The sequence below is a fragment of the Rhamphochromis longiceps genome, linkage group LG18 (assembly GCF_057381845.1).
Source record: "Rhamphochromis longiceps isolate RC_006_pf linkage group LG18, R_longiceps_female_GT1.1, whole genome shotgun sequence".
In the NCBI taxonomy this organism is placed as follows: domain Eukaryota; kingdom Metazoa; phylum Chordata; class Actinopteri; order Cichliformes; family Cichlidae; genus Rhamphochromis; species Rhamphochromis longiceps.
Window position 1 is genome coordinate 4,876,885 of NC_140574.1, and position 17,060 is coordinate 4,893,944.

The 17,060-nt window shown below is 40.0% G+C and overlaps 3 protein-coding genes across 5 annotated transcripts in view; all 3 read left to right on the forward strand.

The window, feature by feature from the left end:
- LOC146647533 (tripartite motif-containing protein 16-like) overlaps nt 1-17,060 on the forward strand; it is a 40,315-nt gene that overhangs the window by 3,734 nt on the left and 19,521 nt on the right. The gene's annotated exons all lie outside the window — the stretch shown is intronic.
- LOC146647534 (E3 ubiquitin/ISG15 ligase TRIM25-like) lies at nt 1,550-4,013 on the forward strand. 2 transcript variants are annotated; one of them, XM_085389564.1, is made up of 2 exons: nt 1,550-2,491; nt 3,190-4,013. In XM_085389564.1, exons 1-2 carry the CDS (start codon nt 1,688-1,690, stop codon nt 3,244-3,246), a joined length of 861 nt encoding a protein of 286 aa, XP_085245690.1. In that variant the 5' UTR covers nt 1,550-1,687; the 3' UTR covers nt 3,247-4,013. The 2 variants fall into 2 exon arrangements, with proteins under 2 accessions (XP_085245690.1, XP_085245689.1); XM_085389563.1 differs by having other exon boundaries at nt 1,550-4,013.
- LOC146647535 (tripartite motif-containing protein 16-like) lies at nt 8,791-11,305 on the forward strand. Its single transcript, XM_085389532.1, has one exon. It carries the CDS (start codon nt 9,183-9,185, stop codon nt 10,860-10,862), a length of 1,680 nt encoding a protein of 559 aa, XP_085245658.1. The 5' UTR covers nt 8,791-9,182; the 3' UTR covers nt 10,863-11,305.

Genomic DNA, 17,060 nt, shown 5'->3' on the forward strand with positions numbered 1-17,060 from the left:
GTGTGTGTGTGTGTGTGTGTGTGTGTCAGCGAAGGAGAGCGAGAGACAGATTTTGTGTCATATATTAGCTAAATAATATAACCTTTGGTAACACAAAATGTTACCAAGCTAAAATTTGGACGCACACTGTGAGCACGCAGGTCGCATCGGGGCGTATAATGTGAGAACGATGACCTACGAACTTCTAACCCCTGCGATTCAGTGGTACAGTTTGAGCAGGAGCTGAATACTGCGACTGAAAAAAACACAGTGTATCCCCAGCTTTAGATGTTATAATCCTATACCTTTGATAATTGCAATCAATGATAACTTCATGCATTGTTTTTAATGTTTAGCATGTGAACAAAGTGAAGGCTTTTACTATAAATAACTTTTTGTTCAGTTTTTCTCCCGAAACACCTGAAATACTTTCAATTCAATTTAAATTCAATTCAATTTTATTTATATAGTACCAAATCACAACAAAGGTTGATTCAAGCCACTTAACCTCAAGGACTAACTGTAATATATAAACATAAAAATATAGAGCACACTCTTGTGTTGCAGTTGAAGTTCCTTTGAGAATTTCAGGTCCAAGGTGTTGGTTTTCTTTTTAACAACAGTTTAATGAGTAGCCCATATAAAGTCTTTGTGTATTCGGAGGTATTTAAAGCTGTCCACTGTTTCCACAGTTGAGTTATTCATGAGTACTGGCAGATGAATGCTCCTCCACGTTCATGTAATTCACAATAACCTCCTTTCTTTCTGAGATATTCAGGCATAAATGCTTGTTTTGGCAATAATTTTCCAGGGCTGTCTCATCAGCAAGTGAACTCAATCCTGTAAACCTCTCAGTTGTGTTATTAGCTCTTTTTTACCCCAAGCTGTCATGGGTGTAGAGTGAGTGTAGGAATGGGTTCAGAGCACAGCCCCTTGTCTGTTATTTGTACAGTACTTAGTAATTATATGTCTGTACAAAGCATTTTATAAATAAACATGCTGAGGTTTAATCAGCTGTGTCACCAGATGAATCAATAAAGGGATTGTCTCTTCATTTTTAAATCTGCTCATTTTATTTCTATTTGTTTTAATTTTACAGATATTGGTGAAATTCTGTCTAGATAATTATTTTCTGACATTTTGAGAGTTTTGGACATAAACACTGATGCAGTGTTTAGAGACAAGCAGGAAACCTCAGTCAAAGACTCCTGGTCAGGGTTTCTGACTGCACAACAAAGTATATGCCAATAAAAGACAACTAATGTCAGCTTGACAGTCATACATGTTATAAGAAACAACAAGCTATCACAAACAATAGATAATAGTTTACAACACACAAAGCTCAGCAGCACTAAATTAAAGTTATCAGAGCATATCAGACTGTAAATTCTGCCATCGGAGTATTTAATTGTCTGCCATAGCTGCAGAAGTGTTAAACACACATCTCTTGGCTTCCTGTAATGAGTCACTGCCCCATAAGGCCCCTCCCCCCCGGTCTCTGACTCAGCTCCTCTTGTCTGTCTGCATGTTCACTTGTTCCCTCCCCTTCTTATCTCCACTTGTAGATGGGTGTAAGCAACATGTGACAATCTGTAAGAGCTCACAGGCCACATTCACAGCAGCAACACATGTTGTTTAGATCAGAGCTCAGACTAGTTTCATTTTTAAGGAAGTGAAACTCACACAGTCGCTGACACTGAGAGGAGAAATGGCGCAGAAAAGTGTTCAGCTGGACCGAGAAACTTTCTCTTGTTCGATCTGTTTGGATCTACTGAAGAATCCAGTGACTATTCCCTGTGGACACAGCTACTGCATGAACTGTATTAATGGCTTTTGGGATGGAGAGGAAAAGAAGAAAATCTACAGCTGCCCTCAGTGCAGACAGACTTTCACAGCGAGGCCTGTCCTGGTGAAAAACACCATGTTAGCAGTTTTAGTGGAGGAGCTGAAGAAGACTGGACTCCAAGCTGCTCCTGCTGATCACTGCTATGCTGGACCTGAAGATGTGGCCTGTGATTTCTGCACTGGCATGAAGCTAAAAGCTGTGAAATCCTGTCTAGTGTGTTTGGTTTCTTACTGTGAGAAACACCTTCAGCCTCATTATGATGTGGCTCCATTAAAGAAACACAAGCTAGTGGAGCCCTCCAAGAAGCTCCAGGAGAACATCTGCTCCCGTCATGATGAGGTGATGAAGATGTTCTGCCGTACTGATCAGCAGAGTATCTGTTATCTCTGCCCTGTGGATGAACATAAAGGCCACGACACAGTCTCAGCTGCAGCAGAAAGGACTGAGAGGCAGAGAGAGCTGGAGGTGAGTCGACAAAACATCCAGCAGAGAATCCAGGACAGAGAGAAAGATGTGAAGCTGCTTCAACAGGAGGTGGAGGCCATCAATCAGTCTGCTGATCAAACAGTGGAGCACAGTGAGAAGATCTTCACTGAGCTGATCCATCTCATCCAGAAAAGAAGCTCTGATGTGAAGCAGCAGATCAGATCCCAGCAGGAAACTGAAGTGAGTCGAGTCAAAGAGCTTCAGGAGAAGCTGGAGCAGGAGATCACTGAGCTGAAGAGGAAAGATGCTGAGCTGAAGCAGCTCTCACACACAGAGGATCACATCCAGTTTCTACACAACTACCCCTCACTGTCAGCACTCAGTGAGTCTACAGACTCATCCAGCATCAATATCCGTCCTCTGAGCTACTTTGAGGATGTGACAGCAGCTGTGTCAGAGGTCAGAGATAAACTACAGGACATTCTGAGAGAGGAATGGACAAACATCTCACTGACAGTCACTGAAGTGGATGTTTTACTGTCACAACCAGAGCCAAAGACCAGAGCTGGATTCTTAAAATATTCAAAGGAAATTACACTGGATCCAAACACAGCACACACACAGCTGTTATTATCAGAGGGGAACAGAAGAGTCACATTATTGTTTTATGACGAGTCTTATTTTGATCATCCATACAGATTCACTTCTTATAAACAGGTCGTTAGTAGAGAGAGTCTAACTGAACGTTGTTACTGGGAAGTGTTGAGGAGAGGAAGAGGAGTTATTGTAGCAGTTGCATCTAAAAATATCAGGACAGCACAGGATGAATGTTGGTTTGGGCACGATGACCAATCCTGGGCATTAGATTGCAACAAAAACAGTTATATATTTTGGCACAACAGCATCCAAACTCATGTCTCAGGTCCTCAGTCCTCCAGAGTAGGAGTGTACCTGGATCACAGAGCAGGTATTTTGTCCTTCTACAGCGTCTCTGAAACCATGACTCTCCTCCACAGAGTCCAGACCACATTCACTCAGCCGCTCTATGCTGGACTGAGTCTTTACTATAATTATGGAGATATTGCTGAGTTCGTCACACTGAAATAGACTAAAGTCTTTCATATTGTGGGTTTAAATCTGTATTTTAGTTTCATCATTGTTGTGACATTTTGGCTGTGCACAGAGATCAGCTGTAAATCAATCATTACCCCAACATCTTCTAGATGTTGAATGATGTTATTGAGTGTTTTATAACGAGCTGTTCCTAAGTCTGTTTAGCCATGGAGGCTATGACTGTTCATGATCATTTTCATCTACAAAAACATTTCACTGCATAAAAAGAGCTGATCTCTAAATGAGTAGTGATCATCACTTTATACACTTGGAAAGAAATGTATAACTGGAAGACTAACTTTTCTGGGGGGGAAGTCATGACAAATGAGGTATTATGAAACTCTAGTTTTAAGGAGTAATCAAGATGAGATTGTCCGTTGTTTTTAAAATTCACTACATGAAGAAATTTAATATTATTATAATTACAAATAAAACGTTGAAAAAAACGTTTTTTTTTCTGTCTTCATTCCAGGGTCTCAGTCAAGTATGATAGGAAAAGTGCTAAAATAATCTTGAGGGAATAACTGAAGAAATCTTCCTCCTAAAACCCCACAAAGTTCATGTTTAGACCAGAGGAAGATTCATCAGTCAATCTCGTACTTGTTGATTTTTAAAGCAATGTTTTTCTTTCAATCATTATATAGAGAAGTTTTTTTAATATGGGTCATCATGGACAAAGTTATTAAACATTTTAAAGCACTGAAGTGTTTTATTTCATATTTATAAACTGCAAACTTATCAGTTTTTCCCATGGTCTCTCAGTGCAGCATCAGCATTACTGGTTGTGACTCACAGCCTCTCTGTGCTAGATTTTTCTTCTCTTCAGTCAGATATGGACTGCTCTCTTAGCCTGCCGGTGTGAGATTTGTGAATCTCTGGGAGATGAATGATTTGCCCCCCCTTCATTTAACAAAAACACCTCCTTTGTCTTGAAGACATTTCGGCATAGATGGTTGTTTTGGCACTACTTTTCCAGGGTTGTCCCATCTCCTGTCATAGCTATTGGTGAAAATATACGGACATATGTACAAATGTGGATAAAAACAAATCCAAACAAAGAAACAAACCACAAAAAACCAACAAACAAAACTCTGATCACTGGTGTAAAACAACAGTTACACAGAAAAAATGATCCAAAGGAGACACCTGGTGGACAACGACAGACATGACAACAAGAAAACATTACAACATAAAGTGCCTTGACGTAACTGTTGTTGTGATTTGGCGCCAAATCTATAAAAATGAATTGAACTATATAAAAGAATCAAGTTCTTGTAGAGAACTGGTTTCAAGTGGGTAAATTTGTGGAATTGATCTCATTTTGTGTGCTGCAGGAGGAAAATAGTGGCACAGTCTACAGCTTGGACATGGACATTACTTTTTTTTTTTAAACAAAAGGATAAGCGTGAGATAGTAAAGTGTAAACTGTGTCCAGGACAGAAACAGCTGCATGATCCTGCTAACACAACTTCGCACAGACAACCTGCACAGATGGCATTTTAACACTAAGCTAGCCAAGAACCCAGAGTGATGTTAAAGCTGAGCAATGCTGACCCCAGCACAGCAGCCAGACTCTGAACTTCAACAGGTAACAAACGTGTAACCAGTCAGGGTGCAGCCTTCGTTTCTATCTGTTCTTGTTTCTAAAGTAGAATTCACAGTGGTTTGATTGCTTTAAAAAATTCTTGCGGTGGTTTTCATCTTTGCATTTTGTTGTTGGCTTTGTGTTTGTGATGCCAAGCCACACATGGTAAGCTCCACACCTCACCACTAGTTTGCTTCACTTTAGTTTACTTTGCAGTCCCTACTTTAAATATATTTTATTTATTGTCTATTATATTGTTTCTTTATTAAATTAGTTTACCTTTTCCATCACACCTTACAATGTTTATATGGAGTGCACCCATATCAACACTGTATGGTCAAATTTATGTTTTATGTTTTATTAATAAGTCTTTTTGTTTGAGATACCTGCAGGTTTGGCTTCTCCTTCCTGGTTGGCAAAAGGCTGGGGGATCGGAAGTACTGCTGACAGCCTCATTGGACTGAACAACATGCTTCATTGCCAGGGGGGTGTTTGAGTTTGCTTAATTGTTTTGTGTTAGGTAGTTATAGGGCAGCTATTTTGCTTCCCCCTCGTGTGTCATAGGGTTTAGCTAAGTCAGTATTTAAGTTCCCTCCTGTTACATTTCAGCTTGTTAGTCTTATGGTTCAAAAATGAATGATGTGAAATACATTTAAGACATGATACTTCATACAGGTCAAATATTTCAAGAATAATGTTTCTCAATGTAAAATTGTAAAGAATCTTTAGATAGGATACAACATTTTGTAAACAGGTACCTCAGAACCTGCTGAGCCGTGCCTCTCTTGTACTGTTACATGGATGTAAGCGCACGTCCTTGTAAAATTTTCCACAGTGCTTCTGCTAAATCAACCAAACAAATACATGTACTCTTGCAAATTATAAACAATCCAATTGTTCCTTTAAAAAGCAGCACAAACAGATAACAACAAAGACTGTCGGATCTTTCCAAAGTTCTCATTCCTGCATTTCAGTGCTTCCTGGAAAGAGTTTTGGAGGAATCTACTCTTTATGCTGACAAAGTAGGTCATAAACCTCCTCGGGCCAATGTTGCTGCCTGTTTCTTTGATTGCTGTTTTTAGATTGATTCCGTTCTGCAGCGCTGCATCTGTGACTGATATCATTCCACCCCTGCGCTCTGCAATATTTGATGCATGTGGAGGATTCTGCTGTTTCTGTTGCCCAGGATGGCTACTTGTTTTACATCTTTTATTTCTGTATTGCTCCCTGTGGAAAACATATCTGGATTTTCTTATTGTCCAGATTATCAATTGTGTCTGTGCACTTAGTCTTACATTTGTCGTTGATGTTAACCAGCTCAAAGTAGCCCAGGTCATTGGTGAAGCGACTATCTGTCCGCCACATATATCCCCTTCTCTCCGTAAACACAGAGGTACTTGAACTGTTTTACGTGGTCAATTTTAAAAACCTTCTTTCTTTTTTGGGCATTTATTCCTCCATTTGCACCAATGTAAAAGACAAAATAGTAATCTCTTGCCTTAACCATCTTCTTATATCTATTGAAAGGCTTTAAGGCCTCCAGCACTGTGCAACTGTGCAAGGCCTTTCTGTGTGATTTGCATGTTGTCCTTGTGTTTATCTCTGGGCACTCTGGCTTCCTCACAGTCCAGAGACATGTAGTTAGTGGGGTTAGATTAATTTGTGATTCTAAACTAAACTGTGTGTATTGGATTTCACTCTGAACCCATTAACTGAATCAGAATCAGAATCAATAAAATATTCTGATTCTGATTTAGTTGTTCAAATAGTTTATTCACATAGTAAAGAAGTTGTTACTAGTATAAGGATATATTTTCTCAAATAAAGAGAATTTCATCATCTGCAGTTCATGAAAAAAAGTGTCACATTAACAACAAATCAGTAAATTCACAAATTATGGAAACAGTCTCTTTTCAGCTGTAGATGTACGCTTCACATACAGTTCAAAGACAAGCATGAGGGTGCACACTTGGGCATCTTTTATTTTGCATGGTTATACCATTGTGGATTTTGCTAAATAAATTTGCTCAAGAGTATTTCATATGTTTGACATCCAGCAAAAAACTTGATTTTTACTTTTGCTTTGTTCTTGCTGACTTTTTCACCTTTACTTGAGTAAAGAAGTTGAATCAGTATTTCTACTTTTACTTGAGAATTTCTAACACTAGCATCTGTACAGAGTATCTGCTCAGAATGTCTGCACTTTTGCTGCTTCTCCTGTAGACTTTTGTGCAAATGTAGACTTGGTATGTACATTTCCCCTCTACATAGAGTTTATTCATAACCAGGCGAGGCAGGACCAGGCGACGACAGCGTGGAAGCCGCAGATGGAGAAGCAGGTGGTGGCACTGCAGGCAACGAAGACTGGACGGGCCTCTCGGACCCTCCAGCGGAGGCAGGTTGCTGGACGGGCCTCTTGGACCCTCCAGCGGAGGCAGGTGGCTGGACAGAAACTCAGGCCTAAAAAGACAAAGGAAGCAAAACCAGACACATTAACATGAGACACGGACTTTCAAAGTAAAAATGGAAACATAACACAGAGACGCAGACTTGACATGGGGATACAGCAGACAGGGGAGGCAACACAGAACAGAAACCAGCAGGTACAACTCAGACAAAGAAACCAAAAGACTAGAAATGATAAATAAAGGCAAAAATCAAAGTACAATAATAATGAAAACTTAAACCTCTGGGTCAACGACCCAGGCACCCTAACAATTACAATTCAGTGTGTATGACACTGAAGGTGATACTGGTCTCATACTATGTCCTGTGCAGGATCTGTACAAGCCTTTCGATGTGATTTGCATGTTGTCCTTATCTCTGGGCACTCTGGCTTCCTCAGAGTCCAGAGACACGTAGTTAGAGTGTCAGTGGTTATTGAAATGAATAAAATGATTAATTTAGCAGATGTAGAAGATAATTTTTAAAAAGTTTGAATAGTATTTTTAAAATGTGAAAAATGCTCCGTTATAAAAAGTGTTAATGACACACAGTCTGATAAACCTCCCACTTCCTCCCACTCTCTGACTCAGCACCTCCTCTCTGTCCACATGTTTCTGTGTTCCCTCCCCTTCAGATCTAAACTTTGAAGATGGGTGTAACTGTGACACCGGTGCGGAAAGGCTGAGTTTTATCTTTCTCTTATCTTCTTTCCACAGGTGATTTGTGTTTTTTAAAGGAAGGAAACCTTCCTCAAAACGGGCAGAGCAATGGAGCCGCCGAGGGAAAAGCACACGAAACAAAACTGTAGAATTAAAAATATAATTTATTATGTTTAAATAGTTAAAAATATAAAATGAATTAAAACAACCTTGGCCAAGGGAAGACACAATAAAAATCAATAACACACAACATTAAAAGTCCAGTGGAATCCACCACGGCCTAAAAGTCACAGAAAACTAAGAGGTCCAGCGTAGTAGTCAAAGAGGGAAACCCAGCGGAGTCCTCGCCTTCCTCCCCGCATTCCACGTCCTGGTGCACTGAAGAAAGGGAGGGAGCGGCAGTCACTATTCCTTTGGCAGTTTACTTTATAAAAAGGATAAGTCAAAGACTTACCCGGGTGGGCAGAGCTCTCAACTCCGCCCGCCGCTTCCTCAAACTGCAATCGGCACCGCGGTCTCACTGCTTCTGTTCTCCCGCAGTGCACGAGCTGGCTCTTGTCGTTATTGCCACCAGACTGCCGCTACGCGTCCCTAGTCGCTGGTCATCTGCCTTTTTTTCCTCTGATCGTTTCCCCTTTCCAGTCGCTGGTAATCTCTCTTCCCAGTCGCTGGTCGTCTGCTCCATCTGATCATCTCTACTCTCTGATCGTCTCTCGCTCTCCCCTCTGATCGTCTGTGTCGCATTCTCCGTGTTACATTTTCGTTGAACACCGGCTCCAAACCTCTTATGTGTCCTTGAGCACTCTGTAAATTACCTTTTCTTTTCTCTCAGGTGTGTCCAATTAGTAAAAACGGGGGAAAAGGCGGAGTCTCTCCAGGACAATTTGCCGGCAACTAAAACATGCAAACTAAATAAAACACTGCACAAAAATATAACCAATGCATGCAATATAAAAAATAAATATGTACACTTCACATTAAAATACAGCACAGCAAAACAACGTCCGTCCTTCCCTGGATGACATAACCAGCATGTAGTGACGTGGAATAGCTGACAGGCCCCATTTACTGCATTAGTTTCAGTTATAAGGAAGTGAAACTCACACAGTCGCTGACACTGAGAGGAGAAATGGCGCAGAAAGGAGTTCAGCTGGACCAAGAAACTTTCTCTTGTTCGATCTGTTTGGATCTGCTGAAGAATCCGGTGACTATTCCCTGTGGACACAGCTACTGCATGAACTGTATTAATGGCTTTTGGGATGGAGAGGACGAGAAGAAAGTCTACAGCTGCCCTCAGTGCAGACAGACTTTCACACCGAGACCTGTCCTGGTGAAAAACACCATGTTAGCAGTTTTAGTGGAGCAGCTGAAGAAGACTGGACTCCAAGCTGCTCCTGCTGATCACTGCTATGCTGGACCTGAAGATGTGGCCTGTGATTTCTGCATTGAGATGAAGTTAAAAGCTGTGAAATCATGTTTAGTCTGTCTGGCTTCTTACTGTAAGGAACACCTTCAGCCTCATTATGATGTGGCTCCATTAAAGAAACACAAGCTGGTGGAGCCCTCCAAGAAGCTCCAGGAGAACATCTGCTCTCGTCATGATGAGGTGATGAAGATGTTCTGCCGTACTGATCAGCAGAGTATCTGTTATCTCTGCCCTGTGGATGAACATAAAGGCCACGACACAGTCTCAGCTGCAGCAGAAAGGACTGAGAGGCAGAGAGAGCTGGAGGTGAGTCGACAAAACATCCAGCAGAGAATCCAGGACAGAGAGAAAGATGTGAAGCTGCTTCAACAGGAGGTGGAGGCCATCAATCAGTCTGCTGATCAAACAGTGGAGCACAGTGAGAAGATCTTCACTGAGCTGATCCATCTCATCCAGAAAAGAAGCTCTGATGTGAAGCAGCAGATCAGATCCCAGCAGGAAACTGAAGTGAGTCGAGTCAAAGAGCTTCAGGAGAAGCTGGAGCAGGAGATCACTGAGCTGAAGAGGAAAGATGCTGAGCTGAAGCAGCTCTCACACACAGAGGATCACATCCAGTTTCTACACAACTACCCCTCACTGTCAGCACTCAGTGAGTCTACAGACTCATCCAGCATCAATATCCGTCCTCTGAGCTACTTTGAGGATGTGACAGCAGCTGTGTCAGAGGTCAGAGATAAACTACAGGACATTCTGAGAGAGGAACGGACAAACATCTCACTGACAGTCACTGAAGTGGATGTTTTAGTGCCAGATCCACAACCAGAGCCAAAGACCAGAGCTGGATTCTTAAAATATTCATGTGAAATCACACTGGATCCAAACACAGCACACAAACAGCTGTTATTATCAGAGGGGAACAGAAAAGCAACATTTATGAAGCATCAACAGTCTTATTTTGATCATCAAGACAAATTCACTGGATGGTTGCAGGTCCTGAGTAAAGAGAGTCTGACTGGACGTTGTTACTGGGAGGTGGAGAGGAAAGGGAGAGTTATTATAGCAGTCGCATACAAGAACATTAGCAGAGCATGGTGGAGGAATGAATGTGCCTTTGGGCGTAATGTCAAGTCTTGGGCATTAGAGTGTTCCAAAAACAGTTCCACATTTTGGCATAACAACATTCAAACTCCTATTTCAAATGTTGGGTCCTCCAGAGTAGGAGTGTACCTGGATCACAGAGCAGGTATTTTGTGCTTCTACAGTGTCACTAAAACCATGACTCTCCTCCACAGAGTCCAGACCACATTCACTCAGCCGCTCTATGCTGGACTCTGGTTTTACCACAATTTTGGAGACACTGCTGGGTTCATTAAACTGAAATAGACTGAAGTCTTTCATATTGTAGGTTGAAATCTGCATTTTAATTTCCATTTTATTTTCTCTGCAGCAATATTGTGGCATTTCTGCGCCTGCACAATGGTCAGCTACCGGTTGGATATTATGGGTGGTACCTGAGCATCTTGTTTGTTTCAGTGGAGCTCTTTCCTGTTACTCTTTAGCCTTGTAGCCTATCACTGCTCGTGATTATTTTCATGTATAAAAATATTTCTCCATATGAAAATGTAAACTTTTTTGTGCTCTCTGTATTTGTATTGATGGATTTGTATGTTGTTTTTTCCTCTTCCACTTAATAAACCTTAACAGAGAAATAGGCTGGGTTTCCTTTATGACAATTGTTTTTTCTCACCAGTTTGTACATTTTTAAACATATCTATGACTACATTTAAAAGTTTTTGTTTAATATCTGAAAAAAAACCTGGTATTTTTTATTAGATACTAAAAACACTAAATATTTATATTTATTTATATAATATATAAAATACTGAAAACTTTGTTTCCTTCTTAATATAAATTACATTTATATTTTCCTGTTTGGAAGACTAAAGTTTTCAGGGGGATCTAAAACCTGATTTTGTTCATATGTTTCTTGTCGTGATGAAACATATGAACAAACCGAAGACTATTACTATAAAGAAAACTTTGTTGAACAAACAATTTTTGTCCGTCTTCATTCCAGGATCTCACTCAAATCTAATTGAGAAAATGTCAAACTAATCTGAGAGAATAACTGAAGTAGTTATCATCCTGAAACACCTCAAAGTTCAGAGTTCATGTTTTCACAAAGGAAGATTCCTCAGTCTGTGAACTTTTCTTTTACTTGTTGGCCTTTGAGGTCTCAGGTGCTTTTTAAAGCAGCAGCTGTGTCCATGGTCCGGGTGAGTACAGGTGTTTTGCCTCTGAGCAGATGTCTCCACCTTGGGGCGGAGTCACCACACGCTGACGTGTCTCCTCACGTGCGGGCAATTGTCACAAACAATAAAGCGAAACAGCTTTTAATTTGAAATATGGACTCAGATCATAGTGACATGGTGAGAAACACCCTAAAATTCTCCATCCAATACACATTTTAATTATATATTTACTTTTGGTTTTCCCTGTTGCTGGTTAAAAAGACAGTTACACAACTGTGAAACTGGCAGCAGCTACGTGAATGTTTTCTACTTTTAACTTTTCCAATAAAAGTGTCAGTACTTGAGTCACTCGGACAGTGCTCTTGAAATATTTGTCACATTTGTTCATTTTTAATTTTTCCCATTATCACTTGTGTCTATTTGTTTGTCGAGACTTTTCAAAACAGTGTCATCGTCTGGACCGGGCAGGAGAGGCTCAGAGTGCTGGATACCATCTGAAATGAAGATACACAGAAAAGGTATGTGAAACTTTCATGGTCTTAATAAAATAAATAAACAAATATTACTAATATTACTAAGATTTTAATTAAAGCTTTGAAGTGTATTTTCAGTGGTACAGGAAGAATTTAAGGTCCAAGCGCCACAAATTTAAATGATTAAAACTAAAAGGAACTAGCTGATGTCTGGTCCTCCTAGTGATCCTCTACCTGTGTGAATGGGTGGATGACTGGATATGTAAAGCGCTTTGGGGTCCTTAGGGACTAGTAAAGCGCTATATAAATACAGGCCATTTACCATTTACCATTTTACCTAATCACATGAGCCAAGGGGGTCAAAAGGCTGTGAGTGAATGTGAGTGGGCGTTAAGGCATCTGGGAAAGGATCTCAAAGATATAATCTCTGGATTATAGATGGCAGACAGTTGGTGTCGTAAACCACCACCTCTGTTCAAAGTGGACATAGATCGCTTCTTTCACTCCTTTTTCAAACCATGTTCACATTTGTTTAACACATTTCGGACAGAGAAGACACATGAACAGCCTTGAGTGCAATGAATGTTAAAATCTGAAAATGAGATCATATTATGATGTTGATTGGCTTCATTTGTTAACGGAAATAAAATGTATGGTACAGCTGTAACATTGTAGAAGAAAATGGGAACTTGTGCCACAAAACAAACAAACATACAAAAACATTTGCTTACTTTGAAATGGAATACAGCAACAGAAAAGTCAGGACAGGGCCATGTTTACCACTTGTAGTGGGGTAGATTTGGTGGAGGTTGGTCCATACATGTGTCAGTGAATGCAGCATGAATATTCACCTCTCCCTTACCTGTTAATCAGAGGTTGTTATAGTGGTGCTTTGGTCCACTTATTCGTGTTCAGGGTGGCAAAGATTACAGGCTGTATTGCAGACCGGATTCATTTCCCCTGGCAATTCCTCACTCTGTATAACTGTTAAAGGGTGGTAAGTAGGATCCTCATGTGTTATCTACTGTTTGGCATATGGATGACCCAGGATGACTGTTTTCCCTTTTTTAGTACAGGCCTACACATTGCTGCTGTCTTGTTGTAGCCTTGTTGTTGGTTTTCAATCATTTATGGACTAAATCCAAACTTGACACCAAGTTTGCAGATGACAAACTTGGTGTCAAGTTTGTCATCTGCTCGAACTAGGAGCTCAGATATGTATTAAGGAGTGAGGAAAATGAATGAAATGATAAGGAAACATACAGAAACTTCAGTTAATGAAGATGACACTAAAATCAATCTAAAGGCTGGAGAACCTGGGGGGCCTTGAGGTGACTGTTGTTGTGATTTGGCACTATGTAAATAAAATGTAATTTAATTTAATAAGCACTTGGTCTTCTGAATATGGATCCATCATCAAAAAAAAAACAAAACAAAAAAAAAACAGCATGTGGCAAAAGCAATAACAGAATGAAAAGAATGGGTGTCATTACTTTACATGTTTAGACAGTCTGTTCCAGTTGTGCTGCAGGCTGTTTAAGTCAGGGGTGTCAAACTCAAATACACAGTGGGCCAAAATTCAAAACTGAAACAATGTCGCAGGCTAACGTTAATATTTATTGAAATATATTTATTCCTCCAGATATAAGAATGAATCTTTTCTTATGGACTCAAACACGTTTTGCTGAAAAACTGAATATGGAACAAGCAAAGCTTAATACTAAACAATATATATATTAGCTGTATAATACCAGTAGGCCAGCTCTAATAGTAATTTGGTATGGCTTCGCGGGCCAAATGTAATTAGGCCAAATTTGGCCCACAGGCCAGAGTTTGACACCTATGGTTTAAGTCAATACTTGGCTTGGATCACTGGGGAACTAAAATTCTTTATTCGGGTTTCTGCAAAGCACTGGACTGTTTGGAAGGACTTTTATTTGGACTACGAATGACCCGAGGAGGGCAGCAGTGCGCCAGTTCTACTCGAAATTCTAATAGAAGAAGTATAGCGGAAATGACGTCACTCAAACTCCACAACAAACAAACAACGGTGGTTTGAGAGTTTTTCAAGGTAGAAATCTGCTCGGAGGTTAAGAAACAATCGACCAGGGTGAGATCAACCATCAGCGCAGACTAAATTCAACCAGCAGCTCATCACATAAGTGCGTCCCTTTGATTTAAACGGTAAGATTTTAGTATTAAACACGCGGACGAAAGAATCTGTGAGAGAAACCTTCAACTCGCACCACGTGGTTGCCGTGCAGATGTTGTAGGTTATTTATTTTAAAACTGTGGAACGCGCGGTACTTGGGCTCTTTCTGGTCGTACGCAGGGAATCTCCTTTTTTTTTAAAGATTAAATAACATAGCATTGTGGAGGTATGCAAAGACAGCACCAGGGTTCTCGAGGCTCTTCTGGGAGCCTAAGTATAGAACCGAATAGTGGGATTGTAACGCGCTTTGAGGGTCTCGAAAAGCGCTATATAAATGCGTGCCATTATTCCATTATTAAGTCGACCATAAAAACGTCTCCCCGAGCGTGAGTCCTCTATGACGAGCTACCTTTCCTTATCGCCAGTGGGCTCGGCCACTATAAAGGGCTGGCGGGCTCGTTTCCCTGAGCCTTGGGCTGCAATGGCTGATAATCGTGGCGCGATCCCAGCCACCATCGATGAGCCTTTTCTGCGAGTGAAATCCTTCGCGGCCAGTGTTCCGGATTAACTGGCGAACAGATGTGTGGTAGGCTTGCTTTTCAGTAGCCGCTACCGACAAAACAGCAAATAAACACCAAATGTGTCATCCGTGACATTTATAAGGTTACCTCAAACACACTCCCTCAGTCTTGTTGCTCTTTAATAACAAAATGTTTAGAAATGTCGCGAGTTTACCTGGTGATATTCTCGTGCGCGAGGCGATCGCGAAAACGGCAAACAATTAACACCACGCCGATGTTGTTCACAGGACAGCAAGAGTAAACGATCGGGAGAATCTTGTCTTCGTTATTGTTCCCCTCGTACGTGTTATTACTCCGATTTCAGCGTTTTCGCTGCACAACTAAAACGTGCAGTTTACTTTATGTTCACTCAAATTGAGTCAACTAGCGCCACCTGTGGTCAAGTGCCTAAAGCCTACAGTCAGATTAACTTGTGACACACATCTGCACCTCGTTTGAATTTGTTTCATGCACAATACATTTGCCATGTTAATGTATTCTCTACACAGGCAGGCTATGATAACAGGATGTGAAATATTAATGTGTCATATATTTGTTCAAGACGTATTTCTTTGTTATGGGAAAGAAAATTAAAATCATGATAATCAACAGGACTGGTGATTTCAATAACTTTGTGTATATAATTTGTCATTTTCTACTGATGTAGGCCAAAAATAAATGCATAATATAATTATATAATATAAGGTTTATTTGCAAGACACAAAAACAGAAAAAATTGAAAGTTACAAATGTATTGTGCTGCAGATGTCTGTGTCACAAGTTGATCTGGCTGTAGGCTATGGCACCTTGCCACGGGTGGCACTAGTTGACTCAACTCCATTTGACTGTACACAAAGTAAATTGCATGCTTTTGTTGAAAACCGAAAACTACTGCTCTATAAGCTTGTTATTTGCTTTTGAAAATAAAATGTTATGTGCTTTCATCTATAGGGTTAGTTATATAAGTGACTTAGTTTATAAATGTTATTATCTGGCTTTTTCAGTGTTTTATTGTTTCCTGAGTGCATCAGTTTGGCTGAGATTAAAGTTACAGTTTTCACACAGCTGAATAAACAGAAAACTGAACAGAAATGTGAGATGATTGAGAATTTACTCCAATGTCCTGTTATATTTGAGGGAGCAAAGAGCAGACTGCTGAATTGATTGTCTCGGTGGTGTTTAATCTGCAAATTTAATTAAAAGTTTAATGAACTATCATCTTGTCTTTATTTTTAGTGAGCACATACGTTAAACACTTTAAGCTGTAAGCTAATGATAGTTATATAAGAGCAGGTGCATACTGGTGCAATAAGCTGTACGTTTTACAACAATGGATGCATGATGTGATTAGTCGACTATCTCAAAAATAATCGTTTGTGGCAGCCCTAGCTGGAGTACCCAGAGAGAACCGACACACTGAGGAGCAGAACATGCAAACTCCTGAGTCGAATTAAGAATCTTCTTGCTGTGAGGCAACAGTGTTAACCACCATCTTAAGTACCGTTTAAATAATTTACATGATATTAATTTATTATTGTGACTGCAATTATTTCGTAGTTTGAAAATAATGAAAAACAAAACAAAATACTGGTAGGTGTTGCAGCTTTAAGCACAAATCAGCAAACAAAGTGAAACAGCCTTTAATTTGAAATTTGGACTCCGATCATAGTCAGGTGGTGAAAAACACTCTAAAATTCTCCATCTAAATATACATTTTAATTGTGTGGATGCTTTAAGCACTATTGAGTTCCTTCTTGGTGTTTCTGTACACTTTTCGCCGTGGATCTACTTCCACAATTTTCAGCCGATTTTCACCGTTCAAATTTTAAACTATTCTGCTATTTCTGCTAATGACGGCTATGTCTTTTGGTATTTTTCACTATTATACTTTTTAAAATATTAAGCTTTTTTCCTTTAATTTGAAATGAATAGGAAACTTCTGCAATTCTGCTAAAACTTAACTACTTCTTCATATTTTCACGTAGAACAACCATTCAAACTTTAAAATGTTCTCAAATTATTGGGCCATTCAGGTATAAATCAGCTTTTTCAAATCTTTTACTGTTTTACTTTTATGCCTTTGAGTTGCAAAATTGTGATTTTTCACAAAATACATGCGTTGTTATGGTTGCTATGCACTTGGC